Source organism: Sander lucioperca, chromosome 9, assembly GCF_008315115.2.
Source record: "Sander lucioperca isolate FBNREF2018 chromosome 9, SLUC_FBN_1.2, whole genome shotgun sequence".
Lineage (NCBI taxonomy): Eukaryota > Metazoa > Chordata > Actinopteri > Perciformes > Percidae > Sander > Sander lucioperca.
In genome coordinates this window covers 41,355,852-41,380,828 of record NC_050181.1, presented here as the reverse complement: position 1 = coordinate 41,380,828, position 24,977 = coordinate 41,355,852, and the positions used below count along the sequence as shown (strand labels likewise).

The 24,977-nt window shown below is 40.3% G+C and overlaps 1 protein-coding gene across 1 annotated transcript; it reads right to left on the bottom strand.

The window, feature by feature from the left end:
- Positions 1–1,924: 1,924 nt before the first annotated feature.
- On the bottom strand, positions 1,925–22,604 carry tgm1l1 (transglutaminase 1 like 1). The gene is made up of 14 exons (XM_031310570.2): positions 22,361–22,604; positions 15,943–16,217; positions 15,582–15,773; positions 12,881–13,132; positions 10,452–10,570; positions 8,897–9,004; positions 8,261–8,438; positions 7,479–7,617; positions 6,397–6,589; positions 5,801–5,954; positions 5,198–5,482; positions 3,564–3,724; positions 3,294–3,430; positions 1,925–3,180 (listed from the first exon to the last, which is right to left on the bottom strand). Exons 2-14 carry the CDS (start codon positions 16,214–16,216, stop codon positions 3,036–3,038), a joined length of 2,337 nt encoding a protein of 778 aa, XP_031166430.1. The 5' UTR covers position 16,217; positions 22,361–22,604; the 3' UTR covers positions 1,925–3,035.
- Positions 22,605–24,977: the final 2,373 nt, after the last annotated feature.

The window sequence follows — 24,977 nt, the reverse complement described above, 5'->3', positions numbered from 1 at the left end:
AGTCTTTACTTCCGTGACGAACGCTCGTCACTTTGTAACACACGTTATAATGCTCGCCTAGCTGCTAGCATGGCACTCCCTCGTGCTCTGCAACTGACAAGCTAGCAGTACTTACTGCGCATGTTCGACTCCCAACAAAGATGGTACAGAAGTGAGATGCCTCACTCTGTAGCTAAAACAGAGAGCTCAACACACAGGGTGAAATGAGGAGCTGCAGCAATGAGCAGTACAATAAATATATGGTGAAAATGAGTATAATATGAGCACTTTACAGGATATCATGTTCCAGTTTATTTTGTTATACTCTATCATCACCCTATCAGTGGTTGAAGAAATATTCAACAGTGGAAACCTCTTGTAATGATCACAGTTACAGTGATCAACCGCTTATATGGATCAAAAAGCTTGGGATACAATCCTTTCCAATGCTGTTTAAATAATTTGCTTCTAGTAAGCAAGTAGTTCACTTACAGTTTGGAAAACCATTTTTTGAAAAAAACATTTTTAACTATGGTTTATGTTAATTCTATTATATATAATTGTCTCACTTCACTACGTTTTTATTTGTGACTAAGATCAGAATATTTTATGAATATGTTTTCAAACTCTGCTACCAGTTTGGCATTGATAGCCAACAGTTTATTTTCAGTCCTGTTAAAAATTTCAGAAATACATTGTAATGTTAACAGCCCAATACTGTTTTAGGCTATAATTTGAACAACAGTAAGCTACATTTTATAAACAGTACAGTAATTTGATTTGGTCATTTCAACAGCACTTGAAACAGCTGTACTGTCAAAACAGTCAATACAATTCAGTAAATCGGAAGCTGTCCGTTTCATTACTTTATAATTATGTAATACATATGCAAATGTTAGTTAGATGGTGCGCTGCATAAGAAATACAGAAAAACAATTTGGTTATAATAATTATCCACTTAATAGTGATCAATTTGACCCGGACAGACATGATGACTACAAGAGGTTTGCACTGTATTTAAGCAAAATTAAAAATACTAGAATATAAAAATACCAACTACTCCAAGTACATAAATAAGCAAAAAGCAACAGTACAGAAGTGTTTTCAACAAAATTAACTTAAAGCATTACAAGTAAATGTACTCATTAGGCAGCAGAATGGCTCTGTCTTATATACATTTTATTATCGAAGTATTCATGTTTTGTATGTACGGTTTAAATGTGAAAAGTAGCTGGTAAATAGCTGTTAAATAAATGCATTGGAGTAAAAAGTCAGTATTTCCCTGTAAAATGCAGTGGATCAGAAGTATAAAGTAGCATTAAGTCCATGCACCCCCAAATTGTACCAAAATACTTGAGTAAATATAACTTTGTTAGACTCCACCACTGCCCGTCTTCCCAAGCATGTCTTAAGACTGCAGCTAGTCAGTCAAAAGAGAGACTACATCACTGCATTGTGCAACATATCTTGAATGATGAAAGGCAGCAAAGGTGCGTCCCCTGTCTCATGTTACAGTTGAAACGAGTCACTATACAGCAAATCATCCCTCATGCAACACACTTTTTTCCCAAATGAAAAATGGTTGATTGCAGTAATGAAACAGTGATGGTTAAAGTGTATTGCCGTGTGTACTTCATCCAGATCCCAAAACATCCCAGTTAGATAGTAAATGCTGTAGACATGTTCTTTGATAAATCTTTACAATCATTCCCCGAAAGAACCATGCAGGCCTGCCTTGTTGCACGATCAACATTTTCTTCAAAACTTGCCATTTTCAGCATGTGGCTTGCTAACTCGAAGTTTGTTGTCGTTTCCCAAGTTTGAGAACGGCAACACACACAGAAGGTGAGGGACGTCAAGCAGTTATCCTGGAAATGTACTTGTACTTGATCCAGACTGATCCAGTAAAGACTTGTCTAATGATATACGGAGATAGGAGTCAAGCCATTATTTCAGTGTAAGGTTTATTATCATCACAACATGCAATTCCACAGGTAGATATGGTAGATAAATATTGTTATGTTAATAAAAAAACTTTCCTTCACATTGTACTTTGAGTGCTCACATTAAAATGACGGGAACCAGGTAAAGCTAAGGTGAATTAAGGCAAGTTGCAATATACTGTAAAACTGACTACAGTGTTATTATACACAAACATGATGGATAATCACACACAGAACAACATCTGGTAGAATTCTTTCTAAGGAAACTTTAGCTTTGCATCCTGAAAATGAAGAGTTTTATGAGTGGTAACTTGTTGGTTTTCAAAATCAAGGAAGCATTATTTGCATTTTATCTAGTGATTAAAATAACCTTTTAGCAATGTCCTTGTAGATTTTACTTTTTGGAAATCTACATCATTAATTGGTACGGAATAAATTACTTCATCTTTTCAACAATAATTACACATTTTTAAGTCAAATGTGACCAAAAAACATGGGGAATTATAATAATTTGCCCTTTGCAAAATGTCAAGGCCAATTTCAACATCATTCCCTTTAAAAAACATCTCACAGTACCCTTCCTTCATGTAAGCCATGTGAGGTTCATTTTGTCTGACAACACTTTTCACATACTTTTCATCCTATGACAAGCTATAGCAATAATACACACACAATATTTACATTATCACGCAATAACCATGACCTGACATTCTGTACCTCCACATGCTTTGGTCAGTGTCTTAAAACGCACTAGTGTTAGAACAGTCTTTGACAGTTTTGTAACTTCAATATACGTATGCTTGTTAATTACAGTACTGTATTTGCTGTTAATGTATTTAAACCCTGCTGCATACATCACCACAGTTTAGACATCTAAGAGCAAGGCAGAAGTGTGAATTTATATTATTTTAAGTTAAAAAAAGTAATACTGATAATGCTACAGTTGCTAATTGTCTATTCATAGTTTTAAAAATATCAAAGCATTTTTGCAGTAGTACAAAATAAACAAGATAGTTCAAGATACAGGAAGGTAACACACTTTTCATATAGTTAAAGGCTCTCAGTTCATACTTTATGAGTAAAAAGTAATAGGACAGGAAGTGATGTTGCCCCTCATTGCTCAAGAACGACAATATCAGCCACTCCGTGCACTTGCGTGAGCTGTTTACAGTCAAGAGACGCCACCAGCTTTCTGGGTCCGGGCTGGGTGGGGATGAAGTGCTCTGTCAGTGTCACTGTAGAGTGGCCGCCTACATCACTGACAGGGAAAAAGGAGTAGTGGAGTATTAGTATAGAGAAGAAATTGTTGGGGTAATGTGTGGGTGAAAGAGATAAGGAGTCAAAAGATAAGGAGATATTCAATGTTCTTACCCAACAACCACTTCATGGCCCTTCTGCAGACCCAGGCCTTCCACTCTGAACACCACTCCCTTTAGCATACGTGGCAGGGGGTTGGTGAAGGTAATCTTGGCTGCCATCTCCTTACCAACAAAAGCATCTCCCAAAGGCTGCCAGAGGGTAATTCAAAATGAGTCAGGAGGCGTGAACAAAACATTTACCTATAATTTTCCTTTGCTCCAGAGTGAATAATGTTCTATACTAAAAGGAATCCTAAAAGTCTACAGAAAATCAAAAACCTACCGTGATGTTGAGGTCAGGTGTGCGGAGCCTGAAGGAGGTCTGGTTGGCTAATACTTGCTGGGTCTCACTGACTCTTCCAGACAGGGTCAGCATCAGAGCTGCCTGATCCACCAGCTGGTTTTGGTACTGTTGGTAGGGCAGCACCCACTCAATGGTCTTTTCTGTGTGGTGCAGAGGTACAGAAAAGGGTCTGGGCTCAGCATTCACCATTTTCACTATGCAAGTTTTACTGTCTTTTGTATTATTAGCTTATTAGCTTCGCATAAAGACTGGAAACAGGGGGAAACAGCAAGCTTGGCTCTCTCCAAAGGTAATAAAATCCCCCTACTGACACTTTCAAAGCTCACTAATTAACATAACTTCTTTGTTAAATCCACAGTTGCTTATTAGCAAAGCTCCCCTAGCTGTTCCAGTGCATTCAATTGCATTAAAGCAAGACTACTGTATTCACTTCTGAAACAAGAGACAACACATTCTTCACCTTACAAATGAAAAGTCATGGGCAATAAAACATACCCAAATTCAATATTGTCAGGGGTTTTGCTGCTGCAGCCGTTTTGGGTCTTGTATGATGTTTAGCTCATGGTGGCTACTGTGAGCAAACTTTAGATAGACACTGATATGTAACACCCAGTTGTGGCCACAGTAGTTGCTGTTCAACAAGATACATAAGCTTGTTTTAACCCTGAATTAACACATTTTTAGGCCACTTGGGGGCAACAGAAACAAGCAGTAAACACCACACTGAGCTACTATCGCCTTTCGCGTTTCTATGACAAAGTTAGCAAACAGTTGCTTAATAGATACGGAATAGCATTAGCATTAATCACTCTCCTTTTAGCTCTGGTTTGGTCTCCACCCACTCCTATGGAATAATAACGAGCTAGTTGTTAACTTTGTCTGTCTGCTGTTTGATTATTGACTGATATTGTACAGTATTTTTTTAAAGCTTTTTTGCTACAAAATATCAGCCTGCTGCTGATGAGAGCAGTGAGAGTGAATTAAAACAGTAAAGTTGCAGGCCTTTAAACCAAAACAATGACTTGAAAGATGCTTCTGTAGAGCTGAGGGAACCTGCAAAGTTGAATGATAATTGTAAGTTTGTCACCGGGAGCGACCTCTTTTACATACATGTGGCCATTTAAGTCATTGTTAGTTTATCTTATGAACCCTCTTGGACCCTCAGGTTTTCTGGCAGTGGTCTTTTATGGTCTATTTATTTATTTATTTATATGTAGTTTGTTTTAGTTAGTTAGTTGTTTTTATTCTACTTATTTATGTATCTGTATTTTATGGATTGTTTTTAACAATCTACAGTTTATGTACTTATTAGCCACTGTTTAGAGCTTTTATTTATTTATATATTTAAGTATCTTTTGGTTTTGAAGTGTCATGCCTCTGGCGTTTTCTCAGCTGGGTTCAGCTCGGTTCCTGTTTTTAATGAATTAAATTGTGTGTGTAATGTGTGTGTGTGTGTGTGTGTGTGTGTGTGTGTGTGGTGTGTGGTGGGGTTTGTATGAAGCACTTTTATGCTACATTTACATGTACTTTGTATGAAAAGTGCTACATAAATAAAGTCTGATTGATTTAAAAATATTGATTATAGCAGCTTTAAAGCTTAGTGGAAAGCCTACCTTCATTGGGCAAAAGCTCCACATGCATCTGCTCCTTCTTAATAGTTCCCTTCAGCACACCCGTGTAGTACATGACAGCCACCTGACTGTGCAGAGTGGTCCTACGAGGCTGTGAGCTCAGGTTCTTCACCAGGATACTCAGCTGGGCGTCAGCACCCATCATGGGCCCCTCGCCCTCCATCTTTACCTCCACGCACACATCCTCTGCCATGGCCGAGGAGTAGACATCTGGCTTGCTGCCATAGCGACTGGCAGTCTCCACAGCGATGCGTTCCTCTTCCGAACCTGATACAGATGCAGGAGAATGTAAGTGCACCTCATCCTGTCTGATGTTTTAGGATGTATTGACAGATACAAGAGATATGGCATGGGTCCTTCAAACTAAGCAAACAGAGACACGTATTTTAATATTGTAAAGAGCAGGCAAACAGTTGAGGGGTCAGATGAGGGGAAGCTACAGTGAAATGATCTATGCAGCGAGAAAGTATTAAATCATTACCTTTTAAGATTTCTCCGGGTAGTTTCGAAATAATTCTGTCTGATTCTGGAACATTAATCTGGGGTAGAAATGCAATAAGCAAAGTATAATATGCTTGCCAGTACCTTCTTGGTGTTTGTACAGGTGTGTGATGTCTGCCCGCTCGTCAGAGCCCACTGCTTTAGTACTGATACAGTGGCCGACAGCTTTCTTCTCACTTTGGATCTGGCAGAAAGTACCGTCCAGTTTCCTCTGCCAGTAGATCTTATCACTGTTGACCTGATAGAAAAATACCAACAAGTACATGAGAAGTTTTCCTTTCATACTGATAATGAAGTTGAACCAAGGTGTGCATCAGTCTTATTTATGTTTAATCTTTGATTCGTACAAGTGGACAGGGTAGACATTCTGCCTTTGTTATTCCGCGTTGAATAACACAAGTGCGTTCTGTTCTTGATCTAGCAAGAGACAGGGATCCAAGAAAGTAGTCCCTATTTGAAAAGAATGCATGCTGCTAGAGAAGCACAAAATGATATCTATTAAATCTAAAGGTTTCACACTTCATGCCTGATTATAGTTATTCCAGCTCCAAAGACCACCTTTTTAAACCCTCTATGCCTGCAATTTAGTTTGACAAGCTTGCTCTCACTTTTGTAATGCATCAAAATGAACCTCAAGAGAACTAAAGAACAACGTGCACCTGCCAATTTCTGGCACTTACCTCAGCGAAGACAAATGGCGTGTCGTGTTTGAGGTAGACCTGGCCAGAGCGGATGGCGTTGACAGAGGCCGGGCCGCAGCGGAAGGTGCCCTGGCTCGTTTCCTGGGGAGTAGAGTCAACAGCCTGCCAGCCTCCAAGACCAGGGGGCAGGTCTGGTCTCGCCATCCAGCAGTCATTCCACACGTGAAAGTTCCTACATGGGATTATGTTATATTAAGGGCCTATTTAAAGTAATATTAGACATTAGACAGAGTTAGATAGCTTAGCTTAGCATAACGGCAGATGGAAATAGGGGGGAAACAGCTACCTTGGCTCTGTCCACGTTTCTACACTTCAGCTTTTGTACGAGATATAAAGTGAGCTTTAGAGGTGCTGGTGGTTGGATTTTGTTACTTTTGGACAAAGCCAGGCTAGCTAAACTAAGGTAAGCTAACTGTTTCCAGGCTTAGCTTCATATCTAACAGACAAGTACAAGAGTGGTATCAATCTTCTCATCTACCTCTCAGTAAGTAAAAAATTATGAATATTTCCCAAAAATGTTGAACTATTCCGTAAAGATTACATAGCATATTCTTCATTCAAACTTTTTAGAGGCATCGTAGTTTCAGATTTGTGTTACTATGGTTTTATGAAAATGCATGCAGGTCAGACAAAAGTGGCATCCAACGTTTGTGGAGCAAGTATCAATACAATGTTGTGGATAATCAGGAATTAGCACTTATGGATCCTAAATGTTACATGAATTATTGATGCAAATGAAGATGGCTAACCTTGCTACATTTTGCTACATTGCAACAAGTACCTGGTGTAGTTTTGCTAGGGATGATCAAGAAATGGCACCCACCATTCTAGGGACATTTTAGGGACACAATACTACCACAGAGTAGATAGATACCAAATTAGCCTCCGCAGTCTGAGAGGAGTTGCAAATAATTAAACAGGCATGATGTCTCTGAGGTGTCAAGTTACAGGGACTGCTTTCGGAGCAGATCTAAATATATGGCGCATTCCTAAGGTATGGATTTAGCAGCAGGCAATTTTCCTTGCATGGTGTCCTGGCCATGTAAAGTTACACATCTTACCACACAGAGTCACTATTGAGGTAGTCGATCAGCTTCATGTTCTCATCGAAATACACATCTGTGGTGAGGGATACATCAGTATCATGAGCTGACTGGAAATTGGTCACACTGCGGGCAGGTATGCCAAGACACCGCAGCACTGGCAACAAAGACAGACAGAGAGATTCATTAAAACTCAATTTATGAGGTAATTTGATAAATTAATTATGTTCCCAGATGCTAAGACTTGAGCATAATGACTTAAGACATTTCTACTACAGTGTGATGGCATTTGCATGGTTGCATGGAACTTTATTATCCCGGCTGACTGAAAGCAACACATGTGGCTCTATCGGCAACAAAAGTAGGAGGTATGACAGGAATGCCAATGCCAGGTATTTAGGGTGTATATGAGCTACGGCTTGCTATCAGGTGCTAAGGTCAGCTAGCTACCACCCTGCATGCATGCACAATGAATGAAGTATTCTGATACAGAGCAGTAAAGGCTAATGAAAAGGGCCTGATAGACAGGAAGCCCTGACCATGATCTTTTGACTGTAAATCCAATTTACATGAACACTGGGAACTTTGTGGCATTCGCACATGCACATACACACGCAGAGCGTGCACATACACATGCACAGCGCACACACACACACACACACACACATATTCAAAGCAGTCTCTTCACACGCCTATACCATAATAGCTTTCCATCCTCTGAGCTCCAACCTGTCTCCACATAAACACATATTCCTCTCACACACACCGTCACATGCTCTCTCTGTTTTAGTGTTGCTCACCTGTTGTAGTGATCCCAGAGAACACCCAACACTGTCCATATGACACAGGCGTTCCGTTGGAGGAGAGGTACTTCCTCAGGATCTCCACGCTGCTGCTCCACGCTGACGGAGAGACTCCATCAGAGTAATCCCCAGACCAGTTCCCCACCAGAACCCCAAAGTCATCCTGAGCGTTTATCTGAAGAGAGGATGGTGACACAGTCAATTACAAATGACTGCTCTCATTCACTAATTAAAATGATAATTTTCCAAGCAGAACATGATTAGGGCCATAGCTACTAATGGAGACACTGGGGTCATGTGCTCTGCATTGTTCCTGAAAATACAACTACAATTTATGTTTTAAACACATGGAGGGTATTTCATAAGCTTTTGGCAGAACGTATATAATTAATATATTTAAATTTGACTACGTGTATGTCCTATACAGTATATTTAACCGCCACAATTTTATTCCTGGCAGTGTGGTGGAGATGGCTTTAAAACAGCATATCATGTTGATAAACAACATTCACAGAAATAAATTGAAAAGTTAACTGAATAAAATCAAATATAAGCATTGGGGGACTTGGACTCATGTCCTAAGTATTTCTAATATCCGGAGATAGTAGGATGTTAATATAAATCTGAACTTACCATGGCAGATATGACTCTAACCACATTGACAGGATCCCCTCGACCAGATGGCGGCATGTCACTCTTCTCCAGGATAAACAGACATGCCTCCAGGATTCCCTCATGAAACTACAGCCAGAAAAAAAAAATGCAGATCCTCAGCAAAGAAAGGTAGTTCATTCAAACGCCAGGGTCCTCACCCAAGACCTGGCAGCACATCACCCCAACCCTCATCCACCTTCACTGGCTCCCAATTAAGTCCTGCATCAAATATAAAATCCTCCTTCTCACCTACAAATCCCTCCATGCCCTGGCCCCACAGTACCTCTCCGACCTCCTCCATCCATATACCCCACCCCGAAACCTGCGGTCCTCAGACCCTGGCCTGCTCTCCATTCCCCACACCAGACTCTGTACCTTTGGACACAGAGCCTTTAGTGTTGCAGTCCCATCCCTCTGGAACACCCTCCGTGCAGATATCCGAAATGCTATATCCCTGGACATTTTTAAAAAAAACTCCTAAACACCACCTGTTTACCACAGCCTACAACCTCCTTTAGCTTAGCCACAGTAATTATGTAAAGTGTCCTTGGGTTTCATGAAAGACGCTATATAAATAAAGTAATTATTAGAGCCCGAGCATGAAAGTGCTAGGCCCAACTGCTTCACAGTATTTTGCATTTGTGGACTGTGTTCTGGCACAGAACTGGAACATGGTGCTGTTCTTTCAGCACAATGGAGATAAAATTGACAATGGCATCTGGTGGAAGACTGATAAGGCTACTGAAACCTAACTGAAAGCTGCCTTGTGCAACTTTTCATTTGCAAAGCCAAAGAAAAAGACTTGACATGAGAATGGACTGGTGCCAATACACATCTTACAACAGGAACGTGATGTTTGCAAAAGATGTCTTCATTTTGAGACGCCTGGACCTAACAATTTTACTTTAGTAATATAGATGTTTTGGGTCGTCTATAGTTGGCCGCTGTCTCGTTTGTTTTCAGCAAGGTAGGACAATAAGATTCACAATTACAGGATACTAGGTTTATATTCTATGCTTTTGTTATTGTTAACAAACCCTAGGAGAAGCCAACAATGAATTGATCCTGCTGACAAGTATTGCCTGTGTAGCTAAGGTCTGATGTACATCGTATTCCCCTGTGTCATAGAAAATCAATCCATGGTGGTTTTAGAGCTAAACCTTTGCCTGTGGAGCATGCTGGATGGAAGTCAATTGATGTCCAAAAACTATTAAAAACTCATAAATGTTTAATGTTTCAATCCCAAATTCCAACTTTTATTTATAACCATATACCAAATGTGTGTTATTCTGCAGCTGAAAATAGTCCCCAACAAACAGACACTGTTTACTCCTGTTTGAGAAACATTTAATAAAAACAACAGTGCCCAGCTGTTTTAGAAAATGACTTAGTATTTTTTAAGAATAAAACTATATAGTTGTGACACTGTTTTAAAGATTTACATCCTTAAAAGGGGACAAATGGGCCGAGTGCCACAGACAGTGATGTAATGATCATTCAAAACCATAAGTGTTCAGCACTGTCCAGTCCGTACCTGCCCAAAGTTCCATGTGCGGGCACCTATTTGTTTCTCTGTGCCATAATAAATCCTCCCGATGTCATTCAGAACGTACTCCTTCCTCTCCTCCTCGTCATCCAGGAACACCACATCCTCTGAAAAGACATGACACCATTATATCACAGTAATCTGGCGTTATATAATACTGACAATATAGCATTGAGGGAACAGTTTTACATTCTGTGTAATAAGTTTTCATTACTTTTACATACAACTACAGTTGATCCTATTAAACTAGCCTTGACAGGAAATACAAGGAAACACTTGTTTTAATGATATAGATTCTAATCAAGAATTCGGCATCCTCTCTGTTTGTGAACGTTACGAATCCATGCTTTAATCACCTCTTCAATGACTAAACCCCTTAAGAATGTGAAAGAATCCCCAAAGCCAGGAAGTAGTTAGGAAACACAATGACTCCATAGACTTTGCAGTGGGGCCCACATTCATTTATGGGAGACAGTCTGTTCTGAGTGACATCAGCCCTGCAGACTTGGGTGTGCACCCCTAACATCAACATCACAAATAAGTGTCTTTGTTTTTCCATAGCTTTTATCTCTCGCTATTGGGTGGGGTAAAGGAATGTGACAAAAAGAAGGAGAGAGAGAGCGAAAACAGTAAAAGTATCAGAGTATTCAAGATGTACATGAGAAAAAATCTACTGGGAGGAAGAGGTTTCACAAAGTCATGAGGGACGAATGAGAGAAAGAGGGGAAGATATGCTTGGGAGAGAAAGGGGGGAGGGAGTGAGGGAGAGTGGAGCGTAACAGAGTGTCTTGAGATTTTACAAGAGAAAGTCTGAGGCTGAAAGCATCTGGCAGCTGTGATAATTATGGGTTTCACTTCTTCTTACTGAATATTTCTGTGTGTAGGGAAAACGGACAAACAGACGCGCACACACACACACACACACACACACACACACACACACACACACACACACACACACACACACACACACAGGGGGATATGAAGGAGCAGGAGGCCAGAAAACAGAGCAGTGGAGCAATAAGAGTGAGGATCAGGTCAACAGATATGAAGTTGGAAGCACAACTGGGTGGAAGAGGCATATAAAGGCAGGAAATACACATGGTGGCAGTAAAAGCGAGGGAGAGGACAGGTTGTCACCAGCTGCAGGATTACTGTGAGCTCGCCCCATGGCGTTTTTATACAGTAATTGTAGGATTTTGAATTTTATGAGCGTGAGGGAGAGATTGGTCTCGGGAAGAAAAGATTGAAAGAGGGAAGAGTAGATTGGGCTTGCTGCCAAAAGCAGCCACGCCATAATGAAAAACAGACAGTATTTTTTTTATCAAATCCAGATCCACAGTTTTTTTATTTTGCTGTGTTGCAAATACATTTCTTTTTGTCAAATATCCTGTGTGGATAAATTTGTAGTGCTCAGGAAACTGATCCCAGCAGAATAAACAATGGACCTCATTTCCTAAGGCTTTATTAAGTGAAGAAGAGAATAATAAGTATGCTTAATAAAAATTAAAAAAATGGGACTGCCTTTTTTTTTTTTATACAAACATAATGGCAAAACAAACCTGGCAAATTTGACCTACTTATAGTACAACTAGAAACTCTGTGCAACAGATGAATTTAGACATGTATCTGAAGTCTGACTATAAGTTCTAACTATGCCAAAGTCTATATTTGTGAAACAGGCCCCAGTGCTAAAAGGAAAGTGAATATGACATTCAATAGGTCACCAGAAACACTTCCCCCAAATGCTAATGTTGCTTTGCTGGGTGTGTAAATAGGCATCAGTTTGCTAATATGTTAGCCATATTAAAGCTGCAGTTAGTAACTTTTATAAAAATAAGTTTTTGTCATATTTGCGGGAAATGTCACTATATCCTGACAGTTGTACATGAGACAGATCATCTGCGAAAAGAATCATGTTCCTCTGCCTTCTCCTGGTGCTTAAGTGGTATAACTAAGTGTGTCTTGAATCTTAGCCAGTGGAGTTATATAACTCTCAGAGTTACACACAGGGTCACGCTGCAGCTTTTTGATGGACAGGAACACGCTTGTGGATTAAGTTGGCCTTTCTCCACCATGTGCTACATTATATCAGGTCTCCTCTCACATATTAAACATCTACTTTGTGCCAGTACTTGCTATCAGAATACTGATGCTATTTGTAATACAGCAGCTATGTTCTGGGAACACTTTCCACAGTAATTGGGCCGTATCAGACAAGAAGAATATTGACTTTTTACTTAGAAGTAAGCAAATAATAAGTCATTCCAGAAATGTTATGTAACGCTGTATGTCTTTTCTTCTTACATTTCTCTCCTCTTCTCACCTATGACTATGTCTTCTTTCCTTCCTTCCACACTCCTACCCTCCGTCTTTGTAAACCCTCTGCCCCCATCCACACCCATTGCCAATCTTACCTTCACACCAAGGGTTGAAGAGCATGACAATGTTCTTGCTGGAGTTGTGAGTAGTTGCCGCCTCATCCTTTGAAGAGCTAGTTGTCACCGTGACCCCATACAGGCCAATCACAGCACTGGCTGGCGAGTTGACGGACAGCTTGATCTTGTTGACATTCTTCTCTACAATCTTGGCCTCCCAGCGTTCATCCTCCAGGTGATCCACCAGTGGGACGATGACGTGGGTGCCTTTGGACACCATGGGCAGGGGACCTACAGCACACAGGTTATATTTGAGTCATGTTGTAGCAGAATGCTACATTAAAGAATAAATAAAGGAAACAATCCTAATGAACAAAAGCCTGATGTATTACAATGCATTTCATGCTTTCAGTTGGTACTGTACAATATGGTCTGTGAATTTATGTGCAAATGTCTACCCATTGAAGGGAATACTTTTTTTATTTTCGTATGGATAATTGAATAAGAAGGTTGATACCACTCTCATATCTGTTTGTTAAATATGAAATTAAAGCCATGACACTGTTGTTTCACTGAGCACAAAGACTGTAAACCGGGGGAAAAAACAGCTAGCTAGCTGTTCAATTTTTTTTAATAAATTGCCTACTGGCACCTCTAAAGCTCACTAATTAATGTGATTAGTGACTTTTCTGGGCAGAACCAGACTAGGTGTTTCCCACTGCTTTTGTCTTTGTGCTAAGCTTAGCTAACTAAGCTTAGCTAACTGCCAAGATTCAGGTTAACTGTATGCAACACAATGGACACAACACAAATGGATGCTCCAAGGATGACCAAAATGAAAAACACCCAATAGTGTAACAGTTTGTTTGCTACAATATGTTCTTAAGAAAGTGTATGTATATGTGTGTTTATGCACATACATTTGTACATTTGTTGTGTTTGTGCATTCAACGTATTTTTGAATAACATTTTGCTTTATATGTGCAAGTGAAAATTCAAGTTGTGCAGTTTGACAAAGTGATTTTCCATTCCTTTGATTTTCAGTTATCCTTCATCATTTTGATTAAATAAATTCAGATTGCAGAAAAGGCAGTGAAAGGACTTCATCCTTACTCATCGGAGTAACCTTGATTATTCACATCATAGTAATTGTTAGGCTGTTCCCACAGTGGATAACACAAACAAAACAAACTGTTAACCACATATGTCACAGCCCTTCGCCCGGCTGTGCATAGCTTGTTTGAGTAAACAAGCTCTGGAGAAGCTCCCACACTGCCCATATGCAAGAAACTTTGTGATATCTGTTAGCTTGGATGTTTCCTTTTACTTGGCTTGATGTTTTTGCTTAAGGCTAACAAATTTATTAATTAGCCGGATTAAGACTTTTTGGATGCTTTCCTCTAAGATATTTGCTTTGTGGCACCCTGCAGCTGCATTTGCTGAAGTGATAATAGAGTTTATCTAGAAACCATTGTTCTCCACCCAACAGCAGCCTGGACTTTCTTTCTTACCTCTGAGGACATGTTCAAATGGATATCAATGAACAACAAATTGAAAAAACACTTTACTTGAAGGTATCTACATATGAGTGACATGACACTGTCATGAACACATGACACTGCCATGACACAGTCATGACACATGAACCCTAACTTGTCATGAAAAAAACTGAATGATACTTACTAAAAGAAGCGTCATGTCATAAACGTTTATGACTTGTTTATAATGTTTATGACACGTTCATGACAGTGTCATGTCACTCTTATGTAGATACCTTCAAGTAAAGTGTAACCCAAATCTCTTTTCTGCTGGATCGGCCTCACCTTTATTGAAAATTATCTTGAAATCTTTTTTCAGCATCCAAGTTGACCAACTAGGTGGCTTAGAAAGCTACAATGATACAAGGCACTGCTTTTAGTGCTGCACTTAGAACCTTTTCCCAGCGAAGGTAATGGGAGCCTGTCAAATGTGGATGGCTCAGATAGTTATGTATGTCGATTCTATTTCTCCTCCACTCTTCCCATGTAATTATGAGACAGCAAATCACCTCTCTATGGTGATGTAATGGCCATGTATTCCCAAGTGTGTGGTGGTCAGTTGTAGTATGAGGCCTGTAAATACCAGAGTGAGGTGTCCTGTGTCCTGCAGCCTGGGAGCTGTAAACACTGTGGGGTGTTGGGTGGAATCCAAAACATGTGGTGTAGTTATGATTAAACTGCTACTCGAAATAAATGTGCATTTTGACCACATTTCCCATGCATTGCCTTGATTAAGTCGTTCATTCCCCTCAAGTTTCACATAGGCTTGTAGAAAGTACTAGTTATAAGGGGCATTCCACCATTTTTACACATTAAGATCACTTTATTCATCATGGATAGTACTCAACTTGTGAAAGCTGTGTTGTATAACGTCTTCTGTGACTCTAGAGCAGTGGTTCCCAATGCTTTTATTGTATGACGTACAACCACAACCCTGCCAGATGAACTCAAGTACCCCTTCATCAACACCACCTCTTATCTTAATATCTTGGATTGGGCCTTCAAACTTCTAACAGAGAGTCTGTTTTACGAACTTGGGGTTTTAGTTTAAAGAAGTAGGCATTTACCACGCTGGGAGGGTCAAACTAATGCTGTGTTCCAGTTCAATGATCCTACTGATGATATTTCTTTATCATATAAATCATAGATTCTGTTGGAAGGTATGATGACACACGCACAGACACTATTCAGCCATTCCCTACCTGTTCTTAGGTCCAGATGCAGCTTGTCATTGTCAGCATTGAAGGGCCTGTTGAGCTCCAGCTCAATCTGGAAGGTCTGACCTCTGCGGATGATCAGCTCGTCCCCCTGATACAAGTCGGTGTGGTGCTCCTGTCTGTTCTGACCCATCTTGGAGCTCAGCAGGTCCACAGAACACACTGACAACTTTATTTCTGAGAGAGGAATGTTTAACATGAAATTTAAGTACGTGTCTGTGTCACTGCTGCTAGGGATATGTAGGGATCATCATGATATGTGCAACATGCAAGAATTGTCAAGTTTAACTAAAGCTAGTCGTTACAATGTAATACCAAAATTGACACCAAAAGTCTGTGAAAATACCTTCTATTTCCTTTGCTTCTCCATTCTCAGGCTTTGGCTTTGCGGGCTCCGGGGGTTTGACATATTCCACCTTATCTGTAACATCATTTGAGGTGCTGTTCTGGCGCTTACAGCAGCACGGACACATCTTTCTGAACCAACGACGGCAGCCTCCCTCCTCCTGTTTCTTCTCCTCCTCATTGTGAATGGTCAGCTCCACCTTGGTGGGTGGGGCTGCTCCGGGAAAACGCCCCACCTCTGATGTGTCTCTTACTGCTAACCGCTCACCTGGCATTCTAGGAGACATTTTAGAAAAATGCCTTAATGTAGATGTTGGCCTAAACTGGTAAATATAATTTCTCCCCCCTGAAGTCTTGGGGGCGATTTTTGCCCCCCAGTCACGTTTTTTATGGCCATTCCATTTGTGAGATTTCTTAGGGCATTTTTGCCTATTGCCCCCCTTACTTTCTCACACTGATTTCAGTAATAGAATTGCAGATACAAATCATTATATTAAGTCATTACTTTGTTTGGTACACAGATAACATTACAGAGTCCTCCTGCTTTTCCTGAAGTTAACTGTGTCAAGAAAAAAGAAGAAAATACTGATTAGGTGATTTGTTTTTCTTATCATCTCTTTAATCATCTTGTTACAATCAGATTTACTATGAGTCCCACTTGGGGGTCTCGACCCCAAGGTTTTGAACCACTGCTTTAGCTGTTTCTATCAATGCAAATAGTTTGGATTTCATTTGACCAGGTTTTGTAATATTTGTCTGGTCCCCAGACCTTGCTGTGAACAGATTTTATTGGAACTACTCTCTACAAAATAAACAGTCATTGTAAGAAAACTGCTGACTGTGTTGTTGTTTATCCAGAGCCATGAGTACATTGTTTCTTGAAAAAGATGGTGCTGTTGAATTTCTAAATGATTGTTTTTAATGATGTGAGTGCCGCAAACAACAGAAATGTCAGAGAGGGACAAATAAAACCAAACCTTTCTGCAACAACTAGCAGAAGTGAGAAGCCCGACGGTTCAACAATAGTGTGAGTACACTAGACAGACTGTTGAGGTCATGGCAATGTGCTACATTTCTTCCACCATTACATATCTGCACTCTCCTCGGCCGACAGGTTTTCTCAAAGCATTCTGTGGTATTCAGCCTTTCGTCCTTGTCGGCTACACTCCCTGAGCAATCTAACATGCCTCCTACTAGCAGCTGGATTCCATCTGCCTCACCCCAGCTGTTGCATAACAATGTAGTTTTTGTGTATGTCTCTGTGTGTGCACATACACTGCACATGTGTCCAGTACTGTAAATCATTCGTGAATAACATTTATCACACTGTCACATTCCCACCCTCATACAGTGCACTAATAATCACAGCAGAATTACATCATTTGTCACATTAATGATAAGCCGGCCCTTCCTGCCCATCCGCAGATTTTAAAATCGGGTTCACATAGGTTACACCAAATGTCAACATTAGGAGAGTGAAAGCAAAAAGTGTTTACTAGAATGAAGGAAGAGGGAGGGAGATCATCATTGCCTTCTTCCCCTGCTTTTTTCTCACCATCTGCAACTTCTCTATCCTAACAAAAAAGCCACACAGGGCTGTGGCGCTGCACGCAAAAATAAATCTTTATCAGCACCATTGGAGTTTTGTTAGCTCTTGTAAAACACCCAGAAACTGTAATGAGCTGCAGTAATGCTCATAGTCAGGAGAAATGCATCGTTTAAGTAAACACATGCTGTATGAGATGTTCGGTTTATAGGGTGATTATTCTCATTTATACAAATGTCCTTTGCTAAGCCCTGCCCCCCTTAGTTACTGTTGCTACTCACATGCTAGCACAACAAGCGAGGTAAGCGACCCGGTATAAAAATGGTCAGCTCTTCAATACCAAAAAATCAGATGGGGGATGAGCATGCTCTAATTTTAAACTGTATAACTGGGCATTTGTATTGAGAAGTCTCAGCTACTGGGTAAATTAAGATAAATGTTGTCTTGGAAGGATATGGAACAAGAAATAATTGCACCAGTAAGATTAAAGATTGGTTTAAAGAAATGCCAATAAACCAGAGCATGTTTTCCTCACATCCCCGAATGCTATGGAGTAGCCAGACTCTCCTCCAGCTCGCTTTGGAGGAGGGTCTGGCAAAGCGAGGCTACCCCAAATCCAATACAGAGCAGGTGAGAGCCGCTAACGTTAGCTAAACTCTTGAAATAGGAGCATATTGGCTCTCACAGTGGACGTTCTATTAAGTTCCAGTCCTGTACAATGATTTTTCTGAAGTAAACTGTAACCCTAAAAAGTAACGTAGTTAGCATATATTATGCTACTTCACTTTGAAGGTAATGCAAGGAAAACTATTGTATAAGCGCTGGGGAAGCTAATGCTTTCTGCTGATGTTGTGCATATCTCAATGTGTGTCATTATGTTGTCTTTGTTATGCTTTAACATTTTGTTTTACAAAGTAAAGCTTAAAGTTGAGGCTGGACAGGTGATACTTGGGTGCCACCTGGTGCCATCTGAGGAATGTTATAGTACCTAATTCATCGAGATAAGGAGCAGTGAGTCTTTGATCCAGTGCTGCTACTTTTCTATTGATTTGATGGCTAAATATTTGCATGGGACAGGCATATCAAACGCAAAGGCTAAGCACACTGGTTTTGGGAAAAAGGCAGTGATAGCGAAGTTATGTGCTGCAGTTCAAAGGGCAAACAGCTGAGGAAGAGGTGGTCGGGAGGGGCGCCTCAGAGGATATCCATGTGTAAGTATACAATATGCATGCCTGTGTGTGTGTTTGTGTTTGTGTATGTGTGTGTATGTGTGCGTGCGTATGTGCATGCGTGCATGTGATCTATGCTCACTTTTGATTTATGAACCCCTTGACTTCCTGAGTTCATCTGCTGGTCAGATGAGTTTCTCCTCCCTTCAACTGTTTCCTAATCCTCTAAATATTTGACAAAACATTCATAGTCATTGTGACAGACACAATGGATCAAGTCAGCTGTATGTACTTCAATATGATCTCCACCCAAATCTAAAGTCACGGTCACTGACCTATTCTGTGCTGCCTTCCTTCCATCTTTAATTTGACTAAAAAAAGGAACCAGTAAATTAAAATGAAAGGAAAGCATGACAGGATTCAGCACATTTTGGTTTGGTGAGCAATGGATTTAAGTTCATCATGTAAAATTGAGCTCCCATGCCTTTTGCTCACTCACAGACAATGGGTGACTTAATATTTGTGATTAAGAAAAAGCAAGATACAATTATAATTGGTCAAATAATACTGCAAATATGAATTCTTTTCAAATGTAGCAACCGATCAAAAGCTGTTTTGTTAGTTCTTTGTGTCTTCCCAGTCTTTAATTAAGAACATTTATCTCACTACTGCACCTTAGGTGGCCTAAAATTGCCCAATTAGAGCCACTCAACCCCTTAAACCATGAAAAGCCATTCCTATTTTTTGGCAGCCTTGCTCATCCCTCACACTTTAATGCACAAACACATAAATGGATTAATAATACAGCCACCAGCCAAGCTTGAAAACAACCTTTCCCTACCATGTGTATCACTTTTTTCCATTATACTGTGCCCTCTCCCTCTGCACTTCTCTTCAGTCGGTTTTTGTTGGCATGCTGGCACCTCTGGTATGCCCACTGGCCTCTGAGATAAGCACTTCAACTTCAAGTCACTGTTTCCAAACAACAGCAGCTTTAAATGGCTAGGCTTGTTTGTCTGGTGATATTGGTCCCATGATGTACAATTAATTATTGATTAAAGTGCTCATATTATGCTTTTTGGCTTTTTCCCTTTCCTTTATTGTGTTATATATCTATTTCTTGCATGTTATAGGTTAACAAAGTGAAAAAGCCCAAAGTCCACCCCAAAGGCACTTACCATCTCCAACAGAAAACACTGTTCACAAACTGCTCCAAAGAGCTCTATTGTAGTCCAGCCTTTACTTCCATGACGGACGTGCGTCACTTTGTAACACACGTTATAATGCTGGCCTAGCTGCGAGCATGGCACGCCCTCATACTGTGCTTCTGACTGGGTAGTAGTCCTTACCTAGCTACTGCGCATGTGCGACTCCCAACAAAGATGGTACAGAAGTGTGATGCCTCACTCTGTAGCTAAAACAGAGAGCTCAACACACAGGGTAAAAAGAGGCGCAGTACAACAAATATATGGTGTTTTTTGAAAATTAAACCATGTAAACCTATTCTGAAATAACCTCTGAATACAATTATGAACCTGAAAATGAGCATAATATGAGCACTTTAAATAAATAAATAAATGTCACAGCACAGTAAAAGACTGGAATACCATCACATGCACTGCACATCCTTCAAGGTCTCAGAGAAGAAAAGGGAACCAGCTGCAGCTGATGGACCACCAACCAACAAGGCTGAGGGCATGAAAATACCTTAATGGACAAGGCTTCTTCTTTTTTAAAGGTGCAATATGTAATACTGACAGCTAGTGTTTAAAATAGTTACTGCAGTACAAATTCAAAATACTGAAGAGAGTCATCTCCCCCGCCCCCTCCTCCCCGAGACTCAAAGTTCACGTTGGTTGCCAGGCTGATACCAGAGCATCCACAACAAGTTGCTTGACGCTTGTCTCACATAGCCAGATATCACTCCACAGCACAGCGGAGTAGCTAACGTTAGATGCTGGTTATATTGACCGTCATAAAAGCCTGGGCTCACGGGGAGCTCTGTACCCAACTGACAGACACACTTTTTCGGCTTAGAATTACGGTAGGAACTGCTAAAACACCACAACCTCGCCGTCCTCTCCACCCGCCGGACAGACACACCTCCTAGGCTTAGAATTACGGTAGGAACCTTTAAAAATAACACGTTACCTTGCTGTCCTCTCCACCCGACTGAACACACTTTATTGGCTTAGAATTACGGCAACAATCTCAGCCCCCCTTTCTTGGCCTAAAATTACTCACCGTTGACGGCTACGGCCGCTGAACTGGCTACACGTTGTATACAGCCGTGGCCCGCTTGCCTGGTCCTCCGGTAACGTTAGCAGTTTGGCGGGTTAGCATGGCGGCGATAGCCAGGACCAGTCGGGATCACTTTACTGGCTGTCTCAATTGTTTTTGCGAGTAACCACCTTGGGTACTCTATATAATTCAATGTGAGTACACAAATGTTGAAATGACATAAAATGCCCGTCCCTTGTAGCCGTGATAAATTAGTCTGAAGCTAATGCTTAGCTACCTGCTCAGGAGGAAATTAGCCAACTTGGCGTCCTTTTGGGCTCTAAGCTGTCTCCATCTTTCAAATACATCTCCAATATTTACCCGGGGTTTGTTTGCTGCTTCCATCACTGTACTAACCTTACAGCTGTATAGCGCTACGGAAGGAAATCTCAAAAGGAGAAAATACTGGCAATTAGCATTGTTGTCAGAATAGATAGTAGGCCTATTTCAATTTAGCATGTTTCCTTAATATCTGATGACGCATTGGGGTCATTTTGGATTTATTACAGTAAATATATTACATTTTGGACCTTTAAAGCAAGTATAACAGCAAACCAATTTCCAGAGGTGGAAAGTAACGAATTACAATTACTCACGTTACTGTAATTGAGTAGTTTATTTGTGTACTTGTACTTTTTGAAGTAGTTTTTTAAATCTGTAATTTTACTTTTACTTAAGTATGTTTTGTTTAAAGTATTGTACTCCGTTACATTTTCAATCACCTCCGTTACTGAGTAAAAAAAAAAGTGCAAGGAAAAACTCTAATAATAATAATAATGAAGTGAAAACATTCTCAAAACTTCTAATTTTAACAAAAGGTCTCCAACGTTGTTTTGCGCCATTGCTTTGGCAAAGTATCTGTCAAGCAAACTAAAATCGAAAGCAGTATGGCTTTGTTCCCTTATCAAATCGCAAAAGACTGCGTTTTAATATAACAAGTATCTGTCAAACAAACAGGCCTATAATAAGTATAAATAAGATATTGTTAAAAAAAGTAACTAAGTAACTTTTACTTAGAGTACATTTTAAATGAGCTACTTTTTACTTTTGTAGATTTTTATACAAGTAATTGTACTTGTACTTAAGTAAAAGTTCAACAAAGTAACATTACTTTTACTTAAGTAGAATGTTTGTGTACTCTTTTCACCTCTGCCAATTTCTTGGAGGCAAGAAAATACCTTATAAATGGAATAAGACCAGCTTTTATAATGCTATATATTTTTGATATGGTAGAAATGTGCTTAAATGTCTCTTTCTGTCTTTATGGGATGCGAGCTTCCTTCTCTTTGGAGGATCATCCTATAAACCTCTATCGTACAAGAGACGTTCTCGTCTAAAAGAAAAAACCGTTAGGTCATGCGCGTTTACACTCTCTTATTATTAGAAAAAATACTTGGAGTAGGATCAGTGACTGAAAATCTTACTTTATCTGTGTGGATTCGTCTCTGGATCAGCGATGAATCCTCTGCTTCGTCCTGAGTAATTATCTCACAGCGTCAAACTTTTGCAAAGTTTTTTTTCCTTCACTCGCTCCGTTCTTGAATCAGTATACTTATATGCCTGTCCCGGAATGTCCTGCACGGTACTTTAAGCTGACACACACCCCTTTCCTCGCAGCTCAGCCGACCCCGCCCCACCCTGTATGGACCGAAGTTTCCCACACCCACCAGTCGGTCGTGTTGCGTTGAGCGCGATTTGGGCGCGCTGCGTAGTGCGCACGTGTATGCACGCACGCACGCACACACACACACACACACACACACACACACACCACACAGGGGCGATGGAGTCTGGAGCCAAACCTTGTTACGCAATCTCAGCCTTACTTTTCTAATACAGAAAGGGAGTGGCAGCTGTCAGTCAGAGGAGGTCAGAAAGATAAGTATTTAATGTTTGAATTTGAATGGTGAATCCTTATGCGATGATCACCCAATAAAACCAGTGAAAGGAAAAAAGAAGAGTTAGCAGTGTATCTGTAAATTTCTACCAAGACTTGGGTAAACTGTAGCCTACTATCATTGCGGTATTATAGAAAAGGTTATATAGGCTCATAACATACTACATAAGGCGTAGTAATAACCACCAAAATAAACTAAAACCACAGTTTGAGTGATATGTGGAAACCTCTTCAACAGGAAATCCCCTTGTGTCAATTTTGTAGGAATCACTTAAGCATTACAGGACATTAAACCTCCCCTGTACACTTTCTATTCTCCTCTGTTGGTCAGTTTACAGAGAAACCTCTTAAACTCACTGGAACAGAATCAAACCTTTAGAAGATGGCCAGCATGCATTTGTGATTGCATATTGTTGCATTCAGTCCAAAGTATCTACTCAGCAAAAGCACAATGTGATGAATGTTTTACTCCATGTAATATGGCTTATAGATTCCATTCTTCCAAAGTGCCAGCAACCAATGAGAGCAGCCAGTGTGGATGACTAAAGGTATACCAGTAATTTGTGGTTTGGCAAGAGATCATAATGAAGTCATATCTGATACGTAATGATGATGCCTAGGGAAAACTGAAGATACAGTACGTATCTAAACCTGCCTTCCTGTTTCCGTCAGTGTTATGGTAAATGCAGGAACGGGGGGGATGGCTTCTGGGGCTCCAGCCCCGAATGTTTTCTCGGGTCGGCAGCGGGCTCCATTTTAAAGATAGAGGGAATATATTGGTATCGAATCAAAGATATAGTGTTATGGAATCCAGTGGTACCCTTGTCATGCTAGCTTGTTAGGAAGGGGGATAAATAAAGCTCCAAATTTAGGCTATGTTTTTGTTAGGGAAAAACTGGCATGGCCATTTTTTAAAGGGGTGCCTTGACCTCTTACCCTAAGATATCTGAATTAAAATTAGTTATTTGGGTGCCCACAAATCTCCCCTTTACAGACATTCCCACTTTATGCTAATCCTGTGCAGTTTGGGGCCAAAACCATGCCGTTTTTCTCTTGCAGTACAAAGATATTATTTTTTTTATAAGATTCGTAGGTTAGAAGCCTACATTTGTGCCATGACTATTTGTATTTTGAAAAATGCAGACCATTTACCAGTTGTATTCATCTTGCTGGCTTGACACCAATGTGATAAATGACACTGACACATTTATGGCTTCTGCAGAACAGTGGCTGTGAGAGGAAACATAAAGGTGATTTGGGTTCGCTGAGTATCTGAGCATAACCGATGGGACTATGGGCCCTGGCTCTCACATTGTACGTGGGAAACCAAACAGCTAGCAGCGGGCCAAAGGAAACTTCCTGACTGTGGGAGACATTTTATGGACTGGGGAGAAATGTTCCCTTTGTGTTATATACATTTTACTAACAACAAGTGAAAAACACAATAAAGGAATCAATTGTTGTGGTTCATTGTAAGCAGATCAAATATGAGCACCTACATTACAGTAGGATTGGCCCTGTGTCAGAGTGTCAGTGAGAATATTTTTGGTATGTGCTGTATTGACATGTCTTTGTTAAATAGTAACCAAGTTCCTCTGACCTTTTCTGAACTTAAGAGGATCAAAAGGATACACAGACCCACAACACACACACACTACTAAATGATCTGTTTTACATAACAAATAGCCAGATAATACAGTGGACGAAAACAGCACAAACTGAATGTCCGTATGGTGTTAAAGAAATAGTTTGACATTTATGACGAAACTATGAATTTATTTTGACTGTAGTTAAATAAAGCTACAGCCAGCTGCGGATGAGCTTAGCTTAGCATAAAGATTGGCAGAAGAGGAAAACTGCTAGCTTCTAATTGGAGATAAACACATCTGCCTATCAGCACTTCTAAAGCTAACTAATAAACACGTTGCATCTTGTTTTCATTATTTAAAGTAAGCTGACGGTCTCCTGGGCTGTAGCTTCATATTTAATGGACAGTCCGGCTATGACTTATAGCTAAACATGGAAATAGTCTAGCTTAGCATAAAGACTGGAAGCAAGGGGGGCAGCTAGAAATAGCCACAAAAAAATTGTCCAGCACATAACCTCTCACCTTAACTTGTTTGATGTTTTTACACTTCTTTTTT